Source organism: Furipterus horrens, unplaced genomic scaffold (genome assembly GCF_987537825.1).
Source record: "Furipterus horrens unplaced genomic scaffold, mFurHor1.1.pri manual_scaffold_4, whole genome shotgun sequence".
NCBI classification, from domain to species: Eukaryota; Metazoa; Chordata; class Mammalia; order Chiroptera; family Furipteridae; genus Furipterus; species Furipterus horrens.
Window position 1 is genome coordinate 87,480,930 of NW_028327174.1, and position 18,974 is coordinate 87,499,903.

General features: G+C 40.6%; 1 protein-coding gene across 5 annotated transcripts in view; it reads right to left on the minus strand.

Moving 5' to 3' along the window:
• FRY (FRY microtubule binding protein) overlaps nt 1-18,974 on the minus strand; it is a 619,856-nt gene that overhangs the window by 264,926 nt on the left and 335,956 nt on the right. For all 5 annotated transcript variants that reach the window (XM_090273729.1, XM_090273727.1, XM_090273726.1 and 2 more), the window contains 2 exons: nt 17,339-17,431; nt 17,147-17,245 (listed from right to left, as the gene is read on the minus strand). In XM_090273729.1, the coding sequence (XP_090129855.1) occupies nt 17,147-17,245; nt 17,339-17,431 (192 nt within the window). The remainder of the gene's footprint in view (nt 1-17,146; nt 17,246-17,338; nt 17,432-18,974) is intronic.

Genomic DNA, 18,974 nt, shown 5'->3' on the forward strand with positions numbered 1-18,974 from the left:
AAGGCAATCCTGAGAGGGCAATACAGGTCTACATAAAAAAGATAGAAAAATTTCAAATAAACAATCTAATCCTACATCTATAAGAGCTAGAGGAACAAGAACAAACAAAACACAGGGTGAACAGAAGGAAAAAAATAATCAATATCAGAGCAGAATTCAATGACATAGAGACAAAAGGAACAATCCAAAGGATCAATAAATCCAGGAGCTGGTTCTTTGAAAAGATAAACAAAATCAACAATCCTTTAACCAGACTCATCAAGAAATAAAGGGAGAGGGGGGGACCAAGATGGCTGCGGAGTAGGAACAGTGTTCTCAGCTCGCTCCTGTTAAGGAGACAATCCAGGAGGAACAAACTCAGGGAGGAATGACTGAGTGAGTGGGAATATCTGATAACGTGAACGGGGAAGAGATCGTGGGAGCAGCGTGGAGGGGGGTGGAGGGGTTTATCACAAACTGCAGGCTGAGTCATTCTGAGACTCCCTGCGTTTGCAGTATCAAGCCGGAGAGCTCACTAGCCGGGAGTGAATTCTTGTAGGGAGTTAGGGAGAGGATTTGGCCGAAAAAGCCAGAGGAGTGAGAGAACAGTGAACAACCAGGACTGGGAGAAACTGTGTGACCTGAGTCTAGAGGGAAACATCCTCAGCTGCAACCTCCGACGGAAAGCTCGGCATCCCGGGCGCGCCCAGCACTTGCGCTAGGGCCCTACAGAACAAAGGAGCAGTTTTGGGGCTAGGAGACGGGCCGCACAGAAAATATGTTTCGGAACTCCGGACCGGGGGAGAACTGTGTTCTTGAAATCAGTGTTTGCTCTTTAGTCGCGCTAGAATCCCACAGAACAAAAGGCAGGTTTGGGGCTAAGAGAGAAATAGGACGCGCAGGGTGTGTAAGTAGGGAAGAGGGTGGAGGCGGAGGTTCTGGAGGGGAGACGGTTTTAGGGCAGGGAGAAGGGCCCGCGGGGAGGGGCTGCTGTGAAGCTCCGGACCGGCAGAGAGCTCCGGTGAAGGAGAGCGCTGCGCTGACCGACCACACTAGAGTCCCACAGAACAAAGGGACGGTGCTGTGGCGGGAAGAAAGATAGAGCACGCAGGCCGATAGACAGGGAAGCCAGCGGAAGCGGTAGCTCGGAATAGAGAAAGTTTTGGGGCAAGGAGAAGAGCACAGGCAGGAAAGCCACTGCAAAGCTCCAGACTAGGGGAGAGGCCCTGGGCAGGAAAGGGTCACTGGGCCCGGCACTTTGACCGACTGTGCCAGAGTCCTGCAGAACAAAAGGACGATCTTGAGACAGGGAGAGAGGTGGGGTGCGCAGGCATATAGACAGGGAAGAGAGCAGAAGCTGTAGCCTGGGAATAGAGACAGGACTGGAGGCAGGGCGGGGATTGCTGGCAGGCACAGGCTGGACCAACAGAGGGAAGGAGTAGCTGGACAAGCCTGAGGAGGGCTGAGGCTGCCTCAGGAGGGGACAACTAAAGGCAGCTCACAGCAGAGCGGTGGTAGGCCCACGAAAAAAAGACTAGCAACCCCAGAATCAAGCAGAACCCTCCCACAGCCAGCCAACCAACCAGAAAAGATTTGAAACTCATGGAATTTTGAATAGGAGCAGACTCAGGAAGGAAGCAAGGAAAAACCAAAAAACAAACCAAAAACACCCAGAGACTGTGCATAAAAGTTGAATTGAGTTAAAATCCTCATTCTTTTATCTCTCACTCTCTCTCTAACTACCCCTACCATCAGTCCCTTCTTATTCTCGCTCCTTTTCTCCCCTCCCCTTCCCCCCCTTCTCTCCCCTTAGCATTCTCCCCTGCATCCTATTCTCAGTTAATTTTATAATTTTAAGTTCTCTCCCTTTCTCACCCTCTCCTTTCTCTGCGCTACTCACCTTCAACTTTATTAAATTTCTTTCTTTATTTTGTCCCCCTTCAGTCTACGTTCATTTTTCTTTCATCTCTTGTCCTTATTTTCCTTCTCTCCCTATACATAATCTCTCTCTCTCTCTATTACACTTTATATTCTAATCTCTTAATATTCAAATTATAATTCTAATCTATCCCCCTCTCCCTTTACTCTCCTATTCTTACCCCTTCTCTTTTTCTACCCCACCCCCCCACTTCTTTCCCTACCTCTTGTATTTCTCTCCTTCATCCTATCTTTTGCCAACTCTTCAATTTCAATCCTCCCCTCCCTAATATCTCCTCTTCCTCCTGATTTCCTTCCCTCCTATGAGCTCTTTTCCTCCCAAATCCTCTTGCTCTCCTATCTCCTATTCCTCTCTCTCTATATTCACCTTTTCTCTCTATCTTGCAACTTTATATCATGTTTTAATCTCCTAATCTTTTTTATAACATATAATTTAAAAAAGAATTTTAATCCAGTCCCCTCTCTTCTACCTCCCCTTCTTCTTTTGTTCTCTCTCCTACCCTTCTCTTCTCTACTTTCTCTCTCTCTTTCCTCTCTCCCTTCCTGTCTTGCTATTTTCTACTCTGTATTTTTATCCTTAAAAAATTCTCTCTCAATCTATTTCCTACCTTCTAACCTCCCCAGCCCTCTCTTTCAATTTCTGGCTGTCTGTCTACCTGGATGTCTGTTGTGTCTACCCTACCTCCCACGCTAATCATATAGTATATACCGATTATATAATCCTAATACTATACACTTCCACTTTCTCTCTCCACACTGTAACCCTCCCCTCCTTTTCAAACAGACAGTGTAAGTGTTAATTGCTCTCTTACATAACCTTGATCCCAATTGCTAATATTAATAATCTATCAACTTCCAGCTCAAAAATTACCCTTCCTTCATTTAAAACAACTCCTTTCTGTTTCTCCTACGAAATAAGAGTCCCAGTATCTCCACAAGTATATTAACACGGGCTCATTTGCAGCCTATAGTGGGATTGTATTTGGAGGAGACATTGGAGGGTGTGGGTTTCTTGCCTGGGTTGTGTAATTATGTTTTAGCAGCACCTTCACAAAAGATCTCAAGACAAGGTGGGCAGAGTGACTCTCAATCAACTAACCAGAGAAAAAGATCCACCAAAAAGTAGCTGAAATACAACCAGACAGATTAAAGAAATATCATCAAGGACAACACAGACGGAGATCCAGGAGGGCGGAGGAGTAAGTGGAAGCTACACTAACCCCCTCCCAGGACCAGCCAGTGCTGACTCAGCCCCAGTACAGCAGACAGACCATCCCCCTCCAAGTGGTGTCACACTAAGGGGAAGGAAAAGCCCTGCCTACAGGAATTAAGTTGCCACACCCACGGTCCTTAAGCCTGACGGCTGATCACAGATTGAGTATAGTAACAACTAAAGAAGAGAGACAAAGGCAGTAGATCCCTGGAAGTCTCCAACAGGCTGCCTAGGGCCAGTCTGGTAAATGATCTGACGCTACCAGAGGCAGATCCAGGAAGAACTGATCATTCTAAGAAGCACCAACAAACAAAAGTAATCACAAAAATGGGGAGACAGAGAAACAACCCCCCATCAAAAGGAAAGGTAGAATCCCCAGAAAGAGTGCTAAATGAAATAGAGGGGAGCAACATATCAGATACAGAATTTAAAACATGGATTATGGAGAAGCTAAATGAGCTCAGCGGAAACTACAAAGAACTCCAGAAAAACTACAGTGAACTCCAGAAGAACTATAAGGAACTTACTGAGAATTATACCAGCATCAAAAAGGACATGGAAGCTATCAATAAGAGCCAGGAGGAAATGAAGAATACGATCTCTGAATTGAAGAACACAGTAGAAGGAATTAAAAGCAGGCTAGAGGAAGCAGAAGATCGGATCAGCGAGCTGGAGGACAACGTACACAAAAACTCCCAGACAATGCAACAAAATGAAAAAAGACTGAACAAGACTGTAGAGGTTCTAAGACAGCTGCAGGACAACATGAAACGTAACAATATCCGTATCATTGGAATTCCAGAAGGAGAAGAAGAAGAGCAAGGGATAGAAAACCTCTTTGAAAAACTAATGACAGAAAACTTCCCTCACATGAGGAGAGAAAGAGTCACGCAAATCCAGGAGGCACAGAGGGTCCCAATGAAGATGAACCCCAACAGGCCCACCTCAAGACACATCATAATTAAAATGGCAACATCCAAAGACAAAGAGAGAATCCTAAAAGCAGCAAGAGGGAAACAACTAATAACATACAAGGGAGCTCCAATAAGGCTATCCTCAGATTTCTCAGCAGAAACACTACAAGCAAGAAGGGAATGGCAAAAAATATTCCAAACAATGAAAAACAAAGGCCTACAACCAAGAATACTCTACCCAGCAAGGCTCTCATTCAAAATGGAAGGCGAAATAAGGAGTTTCTCAGACAAAGGAAGACTAAAAGAATACATCTCCACCAAACCAGCAATGCAAGAGATGCTAAAGGGTCTGCTCTAAAAAGATAAAGAAACAGAGAGAAACAGAGAAGAACACGAGTACAAAGGGGGAAAATGACAATGAATAAGTACTTATCAGTAATAACCTTAAACGCAAATGGATTAAACGCTCCAATTAAAAGACATAGGGTAGCTGAATGGATTAGAAAGAATGACCCACATATATGCTGTCTACAAGAGACCCACCTTAGAACAAAAGATCTACACAGACTGAAAGTAAAGGGATGGAAAAATGTATTCCAAGCAAATGGACATGAAAAAAAAGCCGGGGTAGCAATACTTATATCAGACAAAACAGATTTCACAGCAAAGTCCATAAAAAGAGACAAAGAAGGGCATTTCATAATACTTAAGGGAAAAATCCATCAAGAAGATATAACCCTTATAAATATATATGCACCCAACTTAGGAGCACCCAAATATGTAAGGAAAATTTTGAAAGACTCCAAGAAAGATATAGGCAGCAACACACTCATCGTAGGGGACTTTAACACCCCATTGTCAACAATGGACAGATCTTCAAAGCAAAGAAACACCAAAGATATTGAGGCACTGAACAACACTTTAGATCTAATGGACTTAGTCGATATATATAGACGTTTACACCCCAAAGAAGCAAAATATACATATTTCTCAAGTGCACATGGAACATTTTCAAAGATAGACCACATGGTAGGACACAAAACAAGCCTCAATAAATTCAAGAAAATTGAAATTATATCAAGCATCTTCTCAGATCACAATGCCTTAAAATTGGAAATCAACCTCAAGGAAAAAACTCAAAAACATTCAAACTCATGGAGAATGAATAACATGCTATTAAATAATGAATGGGTTAACAATGACATCAAGGAAGAAATCAAAAAGTTCCTGGAAACCAATGATAATGAACACACAACAACCCAAAACCTATGGGATACAGCGAAAGCAGTCTTAAGAGGAAAGTTCATAGCAATACAAGCCTACCTAAAAAAGCTAGAAGAATCTCTAATAAAAAATTTAACCCTACAGCTACAAGAACTAGAGGAAGAACAACAAGCAAAACCCAGATCAAGTAGAAGGAAGGAAATCATCAAGATCAGAGCAGAATTAAATGACATAGAGTCTAAAGTAACAATTCAAAAGATCAACAAGAGTAGGAGCTGGTTCTTTGAAAAGATAAACAAAATTGACAAGCCTTTAGCCAGGCTCATCAAGAAAAAAAGAGAGAGAACCCAAATAAATAAAATCAGAAATGAAAGAGGAGAAATCACAACTGATACCACAGAAATACAAAGAATTATAAGAAATTATTACGAACAACTGTATGGCAAGAAATTTGACAACCTAGAGGAAATGGACAGATTCCTGGAAAACTATAGTCTGCCCAAACTGAATCAAGAAGAAGCAGAAAGTCTGAATAGACCAATAACAGCTAGCGAAATTGAAGCAGTAATCAAAAAACTCCCAGCACACAAAAGCCCAGGACCAGATGGCTTCACAAGTGAGTTCTACAAAACATTTAGGAAAGAACTAACTCCTATCCTCCTCAGACTATTCCAAAAGATACAAGAAGAGGGAAGACTCCCAAACTCGTTCTATGAAGCCAGTATAACCCTAATTCCAAAACCAGGTCAAGACACAACAAAGAAAGAAAACTACAGACCAATATCGCTGAACATAGATGCTAAAATCCTCAACAAAATATTGGCAAACCGGATCCAGCAACACATTAGAAAGATCATACACCACGATCAAGTAGGATTCATCCCAGGGATGCAAAGATGGTTTAATATTCGCAAATCAATAAACGTGATACACCACATAAACAAAATGAAAGACAAAAACCACATGATCATATCAATAGATGCGGAAAAAGCATTTGATAAAGTACAACACCCATTTATGATAAAAACTCTCAGCAAAATGGGAATAGAGGGAGCATACCTCAACATAATAAAGGCCATATATGAGAAACCTGAAGCCAACATCATACTCAATGGGCAAAAACTGAGAGCATTCCCCCTGAAATCAGGAACAAGACAAGGATGTCCGCTCTCTCCACTCCTATTCAACATAGTTTTGGAAGTTCTAGCCACAGCAATCAGACAAGAAAGAGAAATAAAAGGCATCCAAATTGGAAAAGAGGAAGTAAAGCTGTCATTATTTGCAGATGACATGATAGTGTACATAGAAAATCCTTTAGACTCCACAAAAAAACTACTCAATCTAATAAGTGAATTCGGCAAAATAGCAGGATACAAAGTCAATATTAAGAAATCGAAGGCATTTTTATACACCAACAATAAAAACTCAGAGATAGAAACTGAAAGAAAAATCCCATTTACCATAGCAACAAGAAAAATAAAATACCTAGGAATAAACTTAACCAAAGAGGTAAAAGACCTGTACACAGAAAACTACATAACACTGAAGAAAGAAATTAAAGAAGATACAAATAAATGGAAGCGTATACCATGCTCATGGATGGGAAGAATCAACATCATTAAAATGTCCATACTACCCAAAGCAATTTATAGATTCAATGCAATCCCTATTAAAATACCAGCAACATATCTCACAGACCTAGAACAAATACTTCAAAAATTTACATGGAACCAAAAAAGAGCCCGAATAGCCACAACAATTTTGAGGCAGAACACAGTAGGAGGAATCACAATACCCGATATCAAACTATACTACAAGGCCACGGTAATCAAAACAGTCTGGTACTGGCATAAAAACAGACATATAGATCAATGGAACAGGATAGAGAGCCCAGAAATAAGCCCAGGTTCATATGGTCAACTAATATTTGACAAAGGGGGAAAGAACATCAAATGGAATGAAAAGAGCCTCTTCAACAAATGGTGTTGGGAGAACTGGACAGGGACATGCAAAAAAATGAAACTAGACCACCAGCTCACACCATACACCAGAATAAACTCAAAATGGATCAAAGACTTAAATGTAAGCCGTGACACCATAAAAGTCCTAGAGGAAAAAATAGGCAGGAAAATTTCAGATATCCCACGTAGCAACATTTTCACTGATATATCTCCTAAGGCAAGGGAAATAAAGGAAAGAATAAACAAATGGGACTACATCAAACTAAAAAGTTTCTGCTCAGCTAAAGAAAACATCAGCAAGATGCAAAGGAAACCAACCATATGGGAAAATATATTCGCCAATAACATCTCAGACAAGGGATTGATCTCCAAAATATATAAAGAACTCATACGACTCAACACCAAGAAGACAGACAACCCAATTAAAAAATGGGCAAAAGACCTGAACAAACACTTCTCCAAAGAAGACATACAGAGGGCCCATAGACATATGAAAGTATGCTCAACATCACTAGCCATCAGAGAGATGCAAATTAAAACCACAATGAGATACCACCTCACACCAGTCAAAATGGCAATCATCAACAAATCAACAAACAACTTGTGCTGGAGAGGATGCGGAGAAACGGGAACCCTGGTGCATTGCTGGTGGGAATGCAGATTGGTGCAGCCACTGTGGAAAACAGTTTGGAATTTCCTTAAAAAACTAAAAATGGAACTGCCTTTTGAACCAGCAATTCCATTGCTAGGATTATATCCAAAAAATCCTGAAACACCAATTCAAAAGAACCTATGCACTCCAATGTTCCTAGCAGCACTATTTACAATAGCCAAGTGCTGGAAACAACCTAAGTGCCCATCTGTAGATGAGTGGATCAAAAAACTGTGGTACATTTACACAATGGAATTCTATGTAGCAGAAAGAAAGAAGGAACTTCTACCATTTGCAACAACATGGATGGAACTAGAGAAAATTATGCTTAGTGAAATAAGCCAGGCAATGAAAGAAAAATACCTTATGCTGTCACCTATTACAGGAAACTAATGAACAACACAAACAAATGAGCAAAATTGAACCAGAGGTATGTAAACAAGAAGTAGACTAACAGTAACAAGGGGGGCGGGGGGGAGGAAAAGAAAGGTGTAAGGGGATGGGTCAAGTTAAAAAAATATATATATATGAATGACCCACAGACAGGTGCAACTGAGTGGGGACTAAATGTGGGGGAGGGGAGGGACAGGGTGCAGGGAAACAAGAGGGCTAAAAAAGTGAGACAACTGTAATGGAAAAACAAACCAAAATTTTTTAGTGGGGGAAAAATGAAAATATGAAGAATGGAAATGCCAGTTCAGTGAATATTAGGACAAAGATTTTCCTTCACGTTGTATATTTTTCTCCCTATTTGATCCCTCCAGAGTTTGGCATTCTAAACAAGTAAATAATGACATAAGTTCCTTTGCATAGAACTAATAAGACCAGTTGTCAACAGAGGTTCTTTTTTTTTTTTTGACCAAGTCTTTGACTGGAATGTCAAGCCTAAAGGAAACATACTTGGGCTCAGATTGTTACCAGAAAGCCCTGAGGAACTGGGAATGACTTTCAAAGGTAATAAAAGCCCGTGAGATAAAAGGCCTGGTACCATGGTTGGTTGTGCGGTCCACAGCAATCTTTCCAGGGAAGGAACGAAGGTTGTTTTCCTGAAAGATGGCTAGAAGGGACCTTAAGGCACAAGGAAAGACCAGAAAAACTTGGAAAAAACAGGTGTGTACAGGCAAGGATGAATGCCAGATATGTGGCACAGCTTCTGTGCCCTGAAGAACAGACTGAAGGTCACCCCAAATATTCCTTGGGTAAGTTCCAGCAAAGCAGAACTAAAGATCATAAATGATCATTTGCTGCTCTTGTTATGTTTATGCAAACGAACAGGATAAATTAAAAATGGACTTAATGTAGTCCCTTTAAAGACAAGGAGGGTAACCTTAGGGAGAAAAATTATTATTCAAGGAAAATCACAATGATCAGTAGTAGAGTATAAAACAGGGCAACTAACCGTCTTAAAAGTTTCTTCTCCAGATTTAGAGACTTGTTTGCGGGTTATGTTACATAAATTAACACGTGTTTTTTGTTTTCAAAGGACATAAGCCTATGATCGCATTACCTGAGTGATTATTTGTACGCATAAGCCTCACTTAATCCTCTCTGCAGCGCTGCCTCCTGAGACTCAACGGTTTGGCTGAACTAAATGGCTGGGTTGGGGAAGAATGGGGTGGTCTGTGGGCTTCACTTTAAAACGGGTTTCTCTTTTCTATCCTAATGGCTTGGACAGAAAAGGCCCAGAGGTCTGAGAGGGGGAAAAACCTAAACTATTTACCTCAGCCCAAACTAAGTATAATGGGCAAAAGGGTTTTGGACAGGCGAGATGTGCCTAGCACACCTTCTTACAAAGAAACTTTTTTTTTTTCCCTAATATGGAACATTGAAAAATTAATCCCTGCCTTTTGTCATCTAGTAGTTATGGATTGAATGATGTCTTCTAACCCTTTTCGCCAAATCTGTTGCCCTCAGAACACAACAAGGACACCAGCCTGTTGAACCAAGCACGCCGTTGACCGGAGGCAGCCAACTGACCTGGAGTCTGCACGATCCTTCCCCATGTGGGAAGGCCACCCTCCCCTCCACACCCCCACTCTTATTAGGGTTTTCTGGACCCAAGGGTAGGTAGGACGACGACCATGTCCAGCTTGAAGCAGCTAGAGGAGCTTGAGACCTTTGCCCATTGTCCTTTACAAGATTACAAAGGGTCCTAATATTTGAGAGGGGGGGGATAGTTAATTTTTACGAACCAGTGGTATGGACTTGGGGGGGATTGCTGGGGGAGGGCGGTGCTGGGGGGAGGGGAACAAGGGGGAGAAAATTGGAACTGTTGTAACAATATAATCAATAAAAAACATTAAAAAAAAAAGAAATAAAGGGAGAGAACTCAAATAAATAAAATCAGGAACAAAAGAGGAGATATTATAGCCAATACCACAGAAATACAAAGGATTGTCAGAAATTACTATGAACAACTATATGCCAAGAAATTTGACAACCTGGGTGAAATGACAAATTTCTAGAAACATGTCATCTTCAAAAACTGAATCAAGGAGAAAGCCTGAATAGACTGGTAACAGCTAGTGGAATTGAAGGAGTAATCAAAAAACTCCCAGCACACAAAAGGCCTGGACCGGATGGCTTCACAGGCAAATTTTACCAAACATTTAGGGAAGAGCTAATTTCTAGCCTTTTAAACTATTCTATAAAATTCAAGAAGAGGGAAGACCCCCAAACTTTCTACGAGGCCAGTTTTATCCTAATTCCATAACCAGGTAAAGACACAACCAATAAAGGAAACTACAGGCCAATACTGCTGATGAACATAGATGCTAAAATCCTCAACAAAATATGGCAAACCTGATCCAGCAATACATTAAAAAGATCATACACCATGATCAAGTGGGATTCATCTCAGGGATACAAGAATGGTACAGTATTCACAAATCAATAAATGTAATACACCACATAAACAAAATGAAAGACAAAAACATGATCATATCAACAGACAATGAAAAGGCATTTGATAAAGTACAGCAACAATTTATGGTAAAAACATGCAGCAAAGTGGGAGTAGAGGGAGAATACCTCAACATAATAAAAGCCATATATGAAAAACCTATAGCCAACATTATACTCAATGGGCAAAAACTAAAATCTCCCTAAGATAAGGAGCAAGACAAGGGTGTCTGCTTTCACCATTTGTATTTGACATAGTATTGGAAGTTCTAGCTGCAGTGATAGGACAAGAAAAAGAAATAAAAGGCATCTAATTTGGAAAGGAGGAAATAAAACTGTCATTTTTTTGCAGATGACATGATAGTGTACATAGAAAACCCTATAGTTTCCACCAAAAAACGATTTGACCTAATAAATGAACTTGGCAAAAAAATGGGCTACAAAGTCAATATTCAGAAATTGAATGCATTTTTTGTACACCAACAGTGAAATACCAGAAACAGAAACAAACAAACAAAAATCCCATTTACTATAGCAACAAGAAAAATAAAGTACCTAGGAATAAATTTAACTAAGGTGGTAAAAGACCTGTACTTGGAAAACTACAGAACATTGAAGAAAAAAATTAAGGAAGACACAAATAAATGGAAGCATACACAGTGTTCATGGATTTAAAAAATTAAGATAATTAAAATGTCCATACTACCCAAAGAAATCTATAGATTCAACACAATGCTTATTAAAATGCCAATGACAGATTGATATAGAACAAATATTTCAAAAATTTATTTGGAACCTAAAAGACCCCAAATAGCCTCAGTACTCTTAAGAAAGAAGAACAAAGTAGGAGGGATCACAATACCTGATATCAAACTATACTACAAGTCCACTATAATCAAAACAGTCTGGTACTGGCATAAGAACAGACCCATAGGTCAATGGAAGAGAATGGAGAGTTCAGAAATAAACCCAGGTCTCTATGGTCAATTAATATTTGACAAAGGGGGCAAGAGCATAAAATGGAGTAAAAATAGCCTCTTCAATAAATGGTGTTGGGAGATCTGGACACATACATGCAAAAAAAAAAAAAAAAAAAAAAAAAAAGAAAAAGAAAAAAGAAACTAGAGCACCAACTTACACCATACACCAGAATAAGCTCAAGATGGATAAAAGACTTAAATATAAGTCATGCATGACACCTTATAAGTCCTGGAGGAAAACATTGGCAGTAAAATTTCTGAGAGTCCATGCATCAATATTTTTGCTGAAATATGTTCTAAGGCAAGGGGTATAAAAGAAAGAATACACAAATGGGACTACATCAAATGAAAAGCTTCTGCATGGCTAAAGAAAGCATCAGTAAAATGAAAAGGGAACCAACTGTATGGGAAAACATATTTGTCAATGATACCTCGGATAAGAGTTTGATCTCCAAAATATATAAAGAACTCATATGACTCAACACCAGCAAGACAAAAAATCCAATTAAAAAATGGGCAAAGAGCCTGAACAGACACTTCTCCAAGGAGGACATACAGAGGGCCCATTGGTATATGAAAGAATGCTCAACATCTCTAGCCATTAGAGACATGCAAATTAAAACTACAATGAGACACCACCTCACACTGGTCAGAATGCCTATCATTAGCAAATCAACAGAACACACGTTCTGGCCATGATGAAGAGAAAAGGGAACCCTAGTGCATTGTTTGTGGGAATGCAGATTGGTGCAGACATGGTGGAAAACAGTACAGAATTTCCTCAAAAAACTTAAAATGGAACTGCCTTTTGATCCAATGATCCCACTGCTGGTATTATACCCTAAGATTCCCGAAACACCAATTTGAAAGAACCTATGCATCCCTATGTTCACAGCTGCACTATTTACAATAGCCAAGTGCTGGAAACAGCCTAAGTGCCCATCAGTGGGTCAAAAAACTGTGGTACATTTACACGGTGGAATGTTATGCAGCAGAAAGAAGGAACTTCTAGCTTTTGTGACAACATGGATAGCAGTGGAGAGTATTATGCTTAATGAAATAAGCCAGGGGATGAAAGACAAATACCATATGATCTCACCTATGAATGTAACTTAATGAACAAAACAAAGAAATGAGCAAATAAGAACCAGAGACATGGAAATAAGGAACAAACTGATAGTTTTACCACAGGGGGTTGGGGAAGCAGATAATGGGGGAAAGAAGGGGAAGGTTCCAGTGAAGCAACAAGTATAAAGAACCCATGGGCATGGACAACAGGGTGGGGACTGACTGTGGGAGTGTGGGGTGCACAGGCAGGGGAGAACAATGGGGGGAAATTGGGACAAATGTAATTAAACCACAAATAAAATTTAAAAAGTACAGTATGAATTCACTTATATGTGGACCTTCATGAACAAAATAAGCCAACAAGCAAAACAGAAACAGACTCACAGATTTAGAGAACAGAGTGAGTGCTGTCAGAGGGATGGCAGTTGGAGGGCTGAGTAAAAATGGTGAATGGATTAAGAAAAAAAAAATAGACACAAACAATAGTATAGTGATTACCAGAGGAAAATGGGGGTGAAGGTAGGTCAAAAATAGTAAATGGGTGATAAATGGAATTAAAAGGAGACTTGACTTATCATGGTAAACACACAATACAATATACAGATAATGTATTACAGAATTGTACATCTGAAACATATTAAATTTTATTAACCAATATTACCCCAATAAATTCAATATATATAAACAAATAAATAAGTAAATAGTGATAGCTTTGCGGATAGAGAAATCTTGGTTGTAGGTCCTTGCTTTCCATCACTTGGAATACTTCTTGCCAGTCCCTTCTTGCCTGCAGAGTTTCTTTTGAGAAATCAGCTGATAGTCTTATGGGAACACCCTTGTAGATAACTGCTTTTCTCTTGCAGCTTTTAAAATTCTCTCTTGGTCCTTAAACTTTGGCATTTAAATTATGATGTTTCTCAGTGTAGGCCTCTTTGGGTTCATCTTGTTTGGGACTTTCTGTGCTCCCTGGACTTGTATGTCTATTTCCTTCACCAAATTAGGGAAGTCTTGTCATTAATTTTTCAATTTCTTGCGCTCTCTTATCCTTCCAGCAGCATCTCCAACACTTCTAGCACCAGTGCCTGCTTTCATGGAAGACAATTTTTCCATGCAATGGGGGTGTGGGTGGGGAATGGCTTTACAACCTGCCACCAGATGCAGCTTGACAATTGCCACTCACTAATTAGGTTTTGATAGGAGTCTTCAAGCAATTGACTTGTTATGGTCTCTGTGCAGTCAAACCTCTCTGCTAACGATAATCTGTTTTACAGCTGCTACCCAGCACTAGCATCACTGCCTCAGCTCCACCTTCTATCATAAGGCATTAGATTCTCTTAAGGAGCATGCAACCTAGATCCCTCCTATGCCCAGGTCACAGTAGGGTTTGTGCTTCTATGAGACTAATGCCATCGCAGATTTGACAGGAGGCAGAGCTAGGTGGTAATGCAAGTGATGGGGATTTGGTTGTAAACACAGATGAAGCTTTGCTCACTTGCCCACTGCTCATCTCCTGCTGTGCATCTGGTTCCTAACTGGCCATGGATCATGACTGGTCTATTGCCCAGTGGCTGGGGACCCCTTCTTCTGGTACCTCCATGATGCAAGTGTTGGTGCACTTGAAGTTGTCCTTGCACTATCCTCATTTTTTTAATTCCTTTTTTCTTTTTTGCTGTTCTGATTGGGTGTTTTTTGCTCCTTATATTCCAAATCACTGTTTTGTTTCTCAGCTTCATCCACTCTACTGTGGATTTTCTGTAAATTATTCATTTTAGTTTATATTTCATTTGGTTTCCATGTCCCTCTTTATGCTTTTGAAGTCCTAAGTTCATATACTCTTCCCCAAAGTTCGTTAAGCATCCTTATAACCAATGTTTTGAACTCTGCATCTAGTAGATTGCTTGTCTCAATTTTATTTGGTTCTTTTTCTAGAGTTCTGTTCTGTTCTTTAATTTACATCATGTTTCTTTGTCTTCTCATTTTGGCAGCTTCCCTGTGTTTGTTTCTCTGTATTAGGGAGAGCTGCTACATCTTCTGGGCCTGGTAAAGTAGCCTAATGTAGTTGGTGTCCTGTAGCATCCAGATGAAGAGCCTCCTAGTTTACCCCAACAGGCTGCTCCAGGTGTGCTGCTCCTTGTGTGGGCCATATATCCCCTCCTGTTGTAGCTGAGGCTTGGTTGCTGTCAGCACATCAATGAGAGGTATATACCCCCAGGCCTATTGGCTGTAAGAACTCACTGTGACCCCTGTAGAGGATCATCTGTGCAGGGGCCCACCTCCCAGATTAGGACTTACTTCAGCATGGCTCTGATGCCTTTGAGTCTTCTCCTTGTGTGTGTCATTTGTGGAGATTGTTGGGTGGTGCTTCAAGGTCTGAAGCTGTCTACCATGTATGCTGGTTCTGGGGCCCACCCAGGAAATGCAGGCCAAGGTCAGCCACTGCCAGTGTTCTTTCCAGGGCCACCCAGCATGAGCTACAAAGCGAGCTGCAGGTGGCTTCTACTTGTGCTGGGCTTGGAGGTGCTCAGGGGAGGACAAGCTGCGAGTCAGGTTGGCTGCCAGTAGTGCTGGGGTTGGGGCCACTTAGTGAGAAGTACGGGGCATGCTGAGGCCAGATGCTGCTTGTTTGAGAGTTTTAGAAAAGTCCCTGAGAAATTTTAGGAAAGTCCGAAGCATGAGCCAACACAGGCCATTTGTGTGGAAAAGCCACTGGAAGCAGCTTGGGAGGGCATGCAAGTTGGTGGGGTGAGGTCTCAGGGAATCACCAGGGCAGAGTGAACAATGACAGGTTGATGGAGTCTCAGATATGTTGCCTGCCTGCCAGCTCTTTGCGGGGCGGGCTCAGAAAAGGGACAACGACCTCTACCAGCACTTCTGTCTGGGAAAAAGCTGTCCCCCGAGTTGTTGCCCCAGTGCCAGGCAATTCAGCCCCTCCCCATATGTCCCTAGAGCCTTTCAAGCTGCTATCCCAGTGATGGAGCTCAGAGGGAGTGATTCTGATTAAGTCCATGCAGACCCTTTAAGAGGAAATATGTGGGATTCCAGAAGCCCTACGTCTCACTCAGCCACAATCCCCACTGGTTTTTACAGCCAGAACTTAGGGGTACTTATCTTTCTGGCACTGGAACCCTGGAGTGGGGATCTTGGTGTGGGGCTGGGATCCTCCGCTCCTCAGGTGGAACTTCCACAGTGGAAATATCCTGTGCAATTTTTATCCACTGCCGGTGGGTGTGGGGCCAGTGCTTTGTGTCTCTCCCCCTCCTACCAGTATCCATGTGGCTTCTTCTTTATATCCTTAGTGGTATAACTTCTGTTCATCTAGATTTCAGCTGGTTCTGAATAATGGTTGCTCTGTAGTTTAACTGTCATTTTGATGTGGTTGTGGAAGGCTGCAACCACTGTTTTTACCTATGCTGCCATCTTAACTAGGAACCTAATTTTTTTTTTTAAATCAACTAAATTTTAAACTGATTTTGAACTACTGCTACCATTGAGTGCAACTCTAATTCAGGCCAGTAATTTAAAACAAAAACAACAACACACAACCTAGCATTCAGTCACAATGACCACAAAATGTAGACAAATGAGCATATTTGTTACCGGTACCAACAAAGCAACTCTGAGTACTGCTCAATAATGGTGGCAATGTTCACACTTTGAAGACTAGCATCAACCAAGCCAGCACCAGCAACTTAAGCAAGCTGCTCCCTCTACACTATCGAAACAACTGGTATAACACTCACTGATTCATAAACCAGAGCTTTATTTACCAATGAGGACAAAAGGTTGGAGGAATTTAAAATAATTTTCTATGCTGCTCTTAGCATAAAAGCTTTTCCCAAAATTATTTTCTTAGCTTTCAGAGAATATTTCTCATGCCAATTATCTGTGTCCCAAACCCCACCCCCTCCACCCCCACCCTGATACATGTTGGCTCTCAATTGCGTAACAGGAATTAGCCAGGGAAGACTCTTGAGGACTGAGAGGAGAAATTGTTATTATAAACTTTAGCCTTCATATTGGAAAAAATACTCAGAAATTAAAACAAAAATCAAGTTAAGTCAATCTCAAAAATAAACACCACAATCCTTAGAACTAGAAGGTTTATCCAAGGTGACATGGTGTTATCCTCTTACATTGCTATGATTCAGTCATGGACAACATTAGGTGCAAGCTCCAAATTTTGAAATGCTACCTTTGTTTGAGGGAGCTATAGGTAATTCTTCTATCAATGGAATGCTTGTGACTCTCAAATAGATTCCAGGCTAGAAATTTTAGTCTCTGCAGTTTTGTGTTTTGATTTTCTCATAGTTACTAACCAAGGAATGCTTCTTTCGAGAAGAAAGTTCCAGCGTGGTATCATACAGACTTTCAACGAAGTTTCTAAGGCAGGGAACATTGACTTCATTTTTAACAGCCTGAAACAGAGATGCATGTTAATATTACAATAAATGATTGATTCTCTAATCCAATATGAAGAAGTTCTTAAAAATTAAAATGTAACAACTCACAGCAGCAACTGGGACAAGAATTTCAACAAAAAGCCCAGCTAGTGCATGCTTGATGTCTTTGTCTTTGACCTCCAGGAAATAATGTGCACATTCCTAGGAAATAAAAAAAGAGTGAAGGATGGAAGCATAGACTGAGATGTACACATAAAATGTATTTACACAAATTTAAGTAAATAGCTCTTAATTCCACCATACATAATAAAATCACGTATTCTATAATATACTTAAAAAACTATGGATTTAACATATACATTAAAATCCACAATGGTCCATTTTCCATGGCTGGTTTTCTCAGTCCCCTCCTACTTTGATCTCAAACACTAAGTTGAAAGGACAAAGCATCAACAACCAGCAAGCAGACATTAATCTGTTGACTTACTGGTTGATTCAATCATTCATTTCCAACAAATTTCCATTTAGCACCTATCGTGTGTGGGTCCCTGATCCCTAGATTAACCCACAAACACAGATTCCCCAGAGAAGGTAAACATGGGAAAAAAGGAAGACCTTACTTTTTTTTAGGCCCTGACAGCCTTGGGCACAGAGCTAGCTGTTTACTTGCTAGCCCTGAATTTTAAGTGTGTTTATTGTTCGGACAGTTTCACAAGTAAGTCTGCAAGGCTTCCCTTCCCCACCTTAGACAAGGAAACCTTTACAACAGTTCCTCAAGCAAGGATGTGTCTGTCTATGGACTATTGTCAATAAGAAGACATTTCTGGTTGCCCAGGGATCATCTAGCAGGAGTTGACCTGTCCAGAATTCTGCCAGCCCCTTTCTCAGCACGGATTTGGTAGTAACTTACTGTGGTCTTTATTAGGAATTGTTTTCATTAAAGCGTCGAAGGCTATGTGTATTTGGGATGACATGAATATCTATATTAGCTATTTATTACCACTTATTTCTAGTCAACATTGGGACTATCACCAATAGCAGTTACTGAAGTCCCCTGTTTATGGCTTTCACACTAAGACTTCAGCCCAAGCTAGGCATTGCCAGCATGGAGTCACTGATAACAGAATGGAACTTCATAGTTCCCAGCATTGTGGTCCTTTTTCTACATCACTTTGCATGTATATATAAATGCTCTCTCAAATCATCATTCAAGTCCATAGACACATGAATTAGTAGGTGAAGGGAATAAAAGTAGTTAAGAGTTAGCAGTTACTTATAATTCTCAGAACCACCTTCTAAGGTTAGTGTCATGATCACCACTTTGCAGATAAGGCGAGTGAGGCTGGGAAGGGTTAAGTCTGATTTCCCAAGGTCACAAAGGTAGTAAGTGCTGAAACTTGAATTCAAACCAAAGAAGTTCTGTACATAGCCTATATTATTTTTTAAACAGCTGTTTTTTTGAGATATAGTTAACATGCCATGCAACTCACCCATTTAAGTGTACAATTCAATGGCTTTTCATATATTTACTGTTGCAAAACTAGTACCATAATCAAACTTAGAATCTTTTCATTATTCTGCAAACAAACTTTACCCTCCTTAGCAGTCATCCCCAACCTCCCTACCCACACTCCCTTCCTCCAACCCTAAACAACCACTTTCGGTCTCTATAGATTTGCCTATTCTGGATATTTCATATCAATGGAATCATATATGTAGTCTTTTGTGTCTGACTTCTTTAACC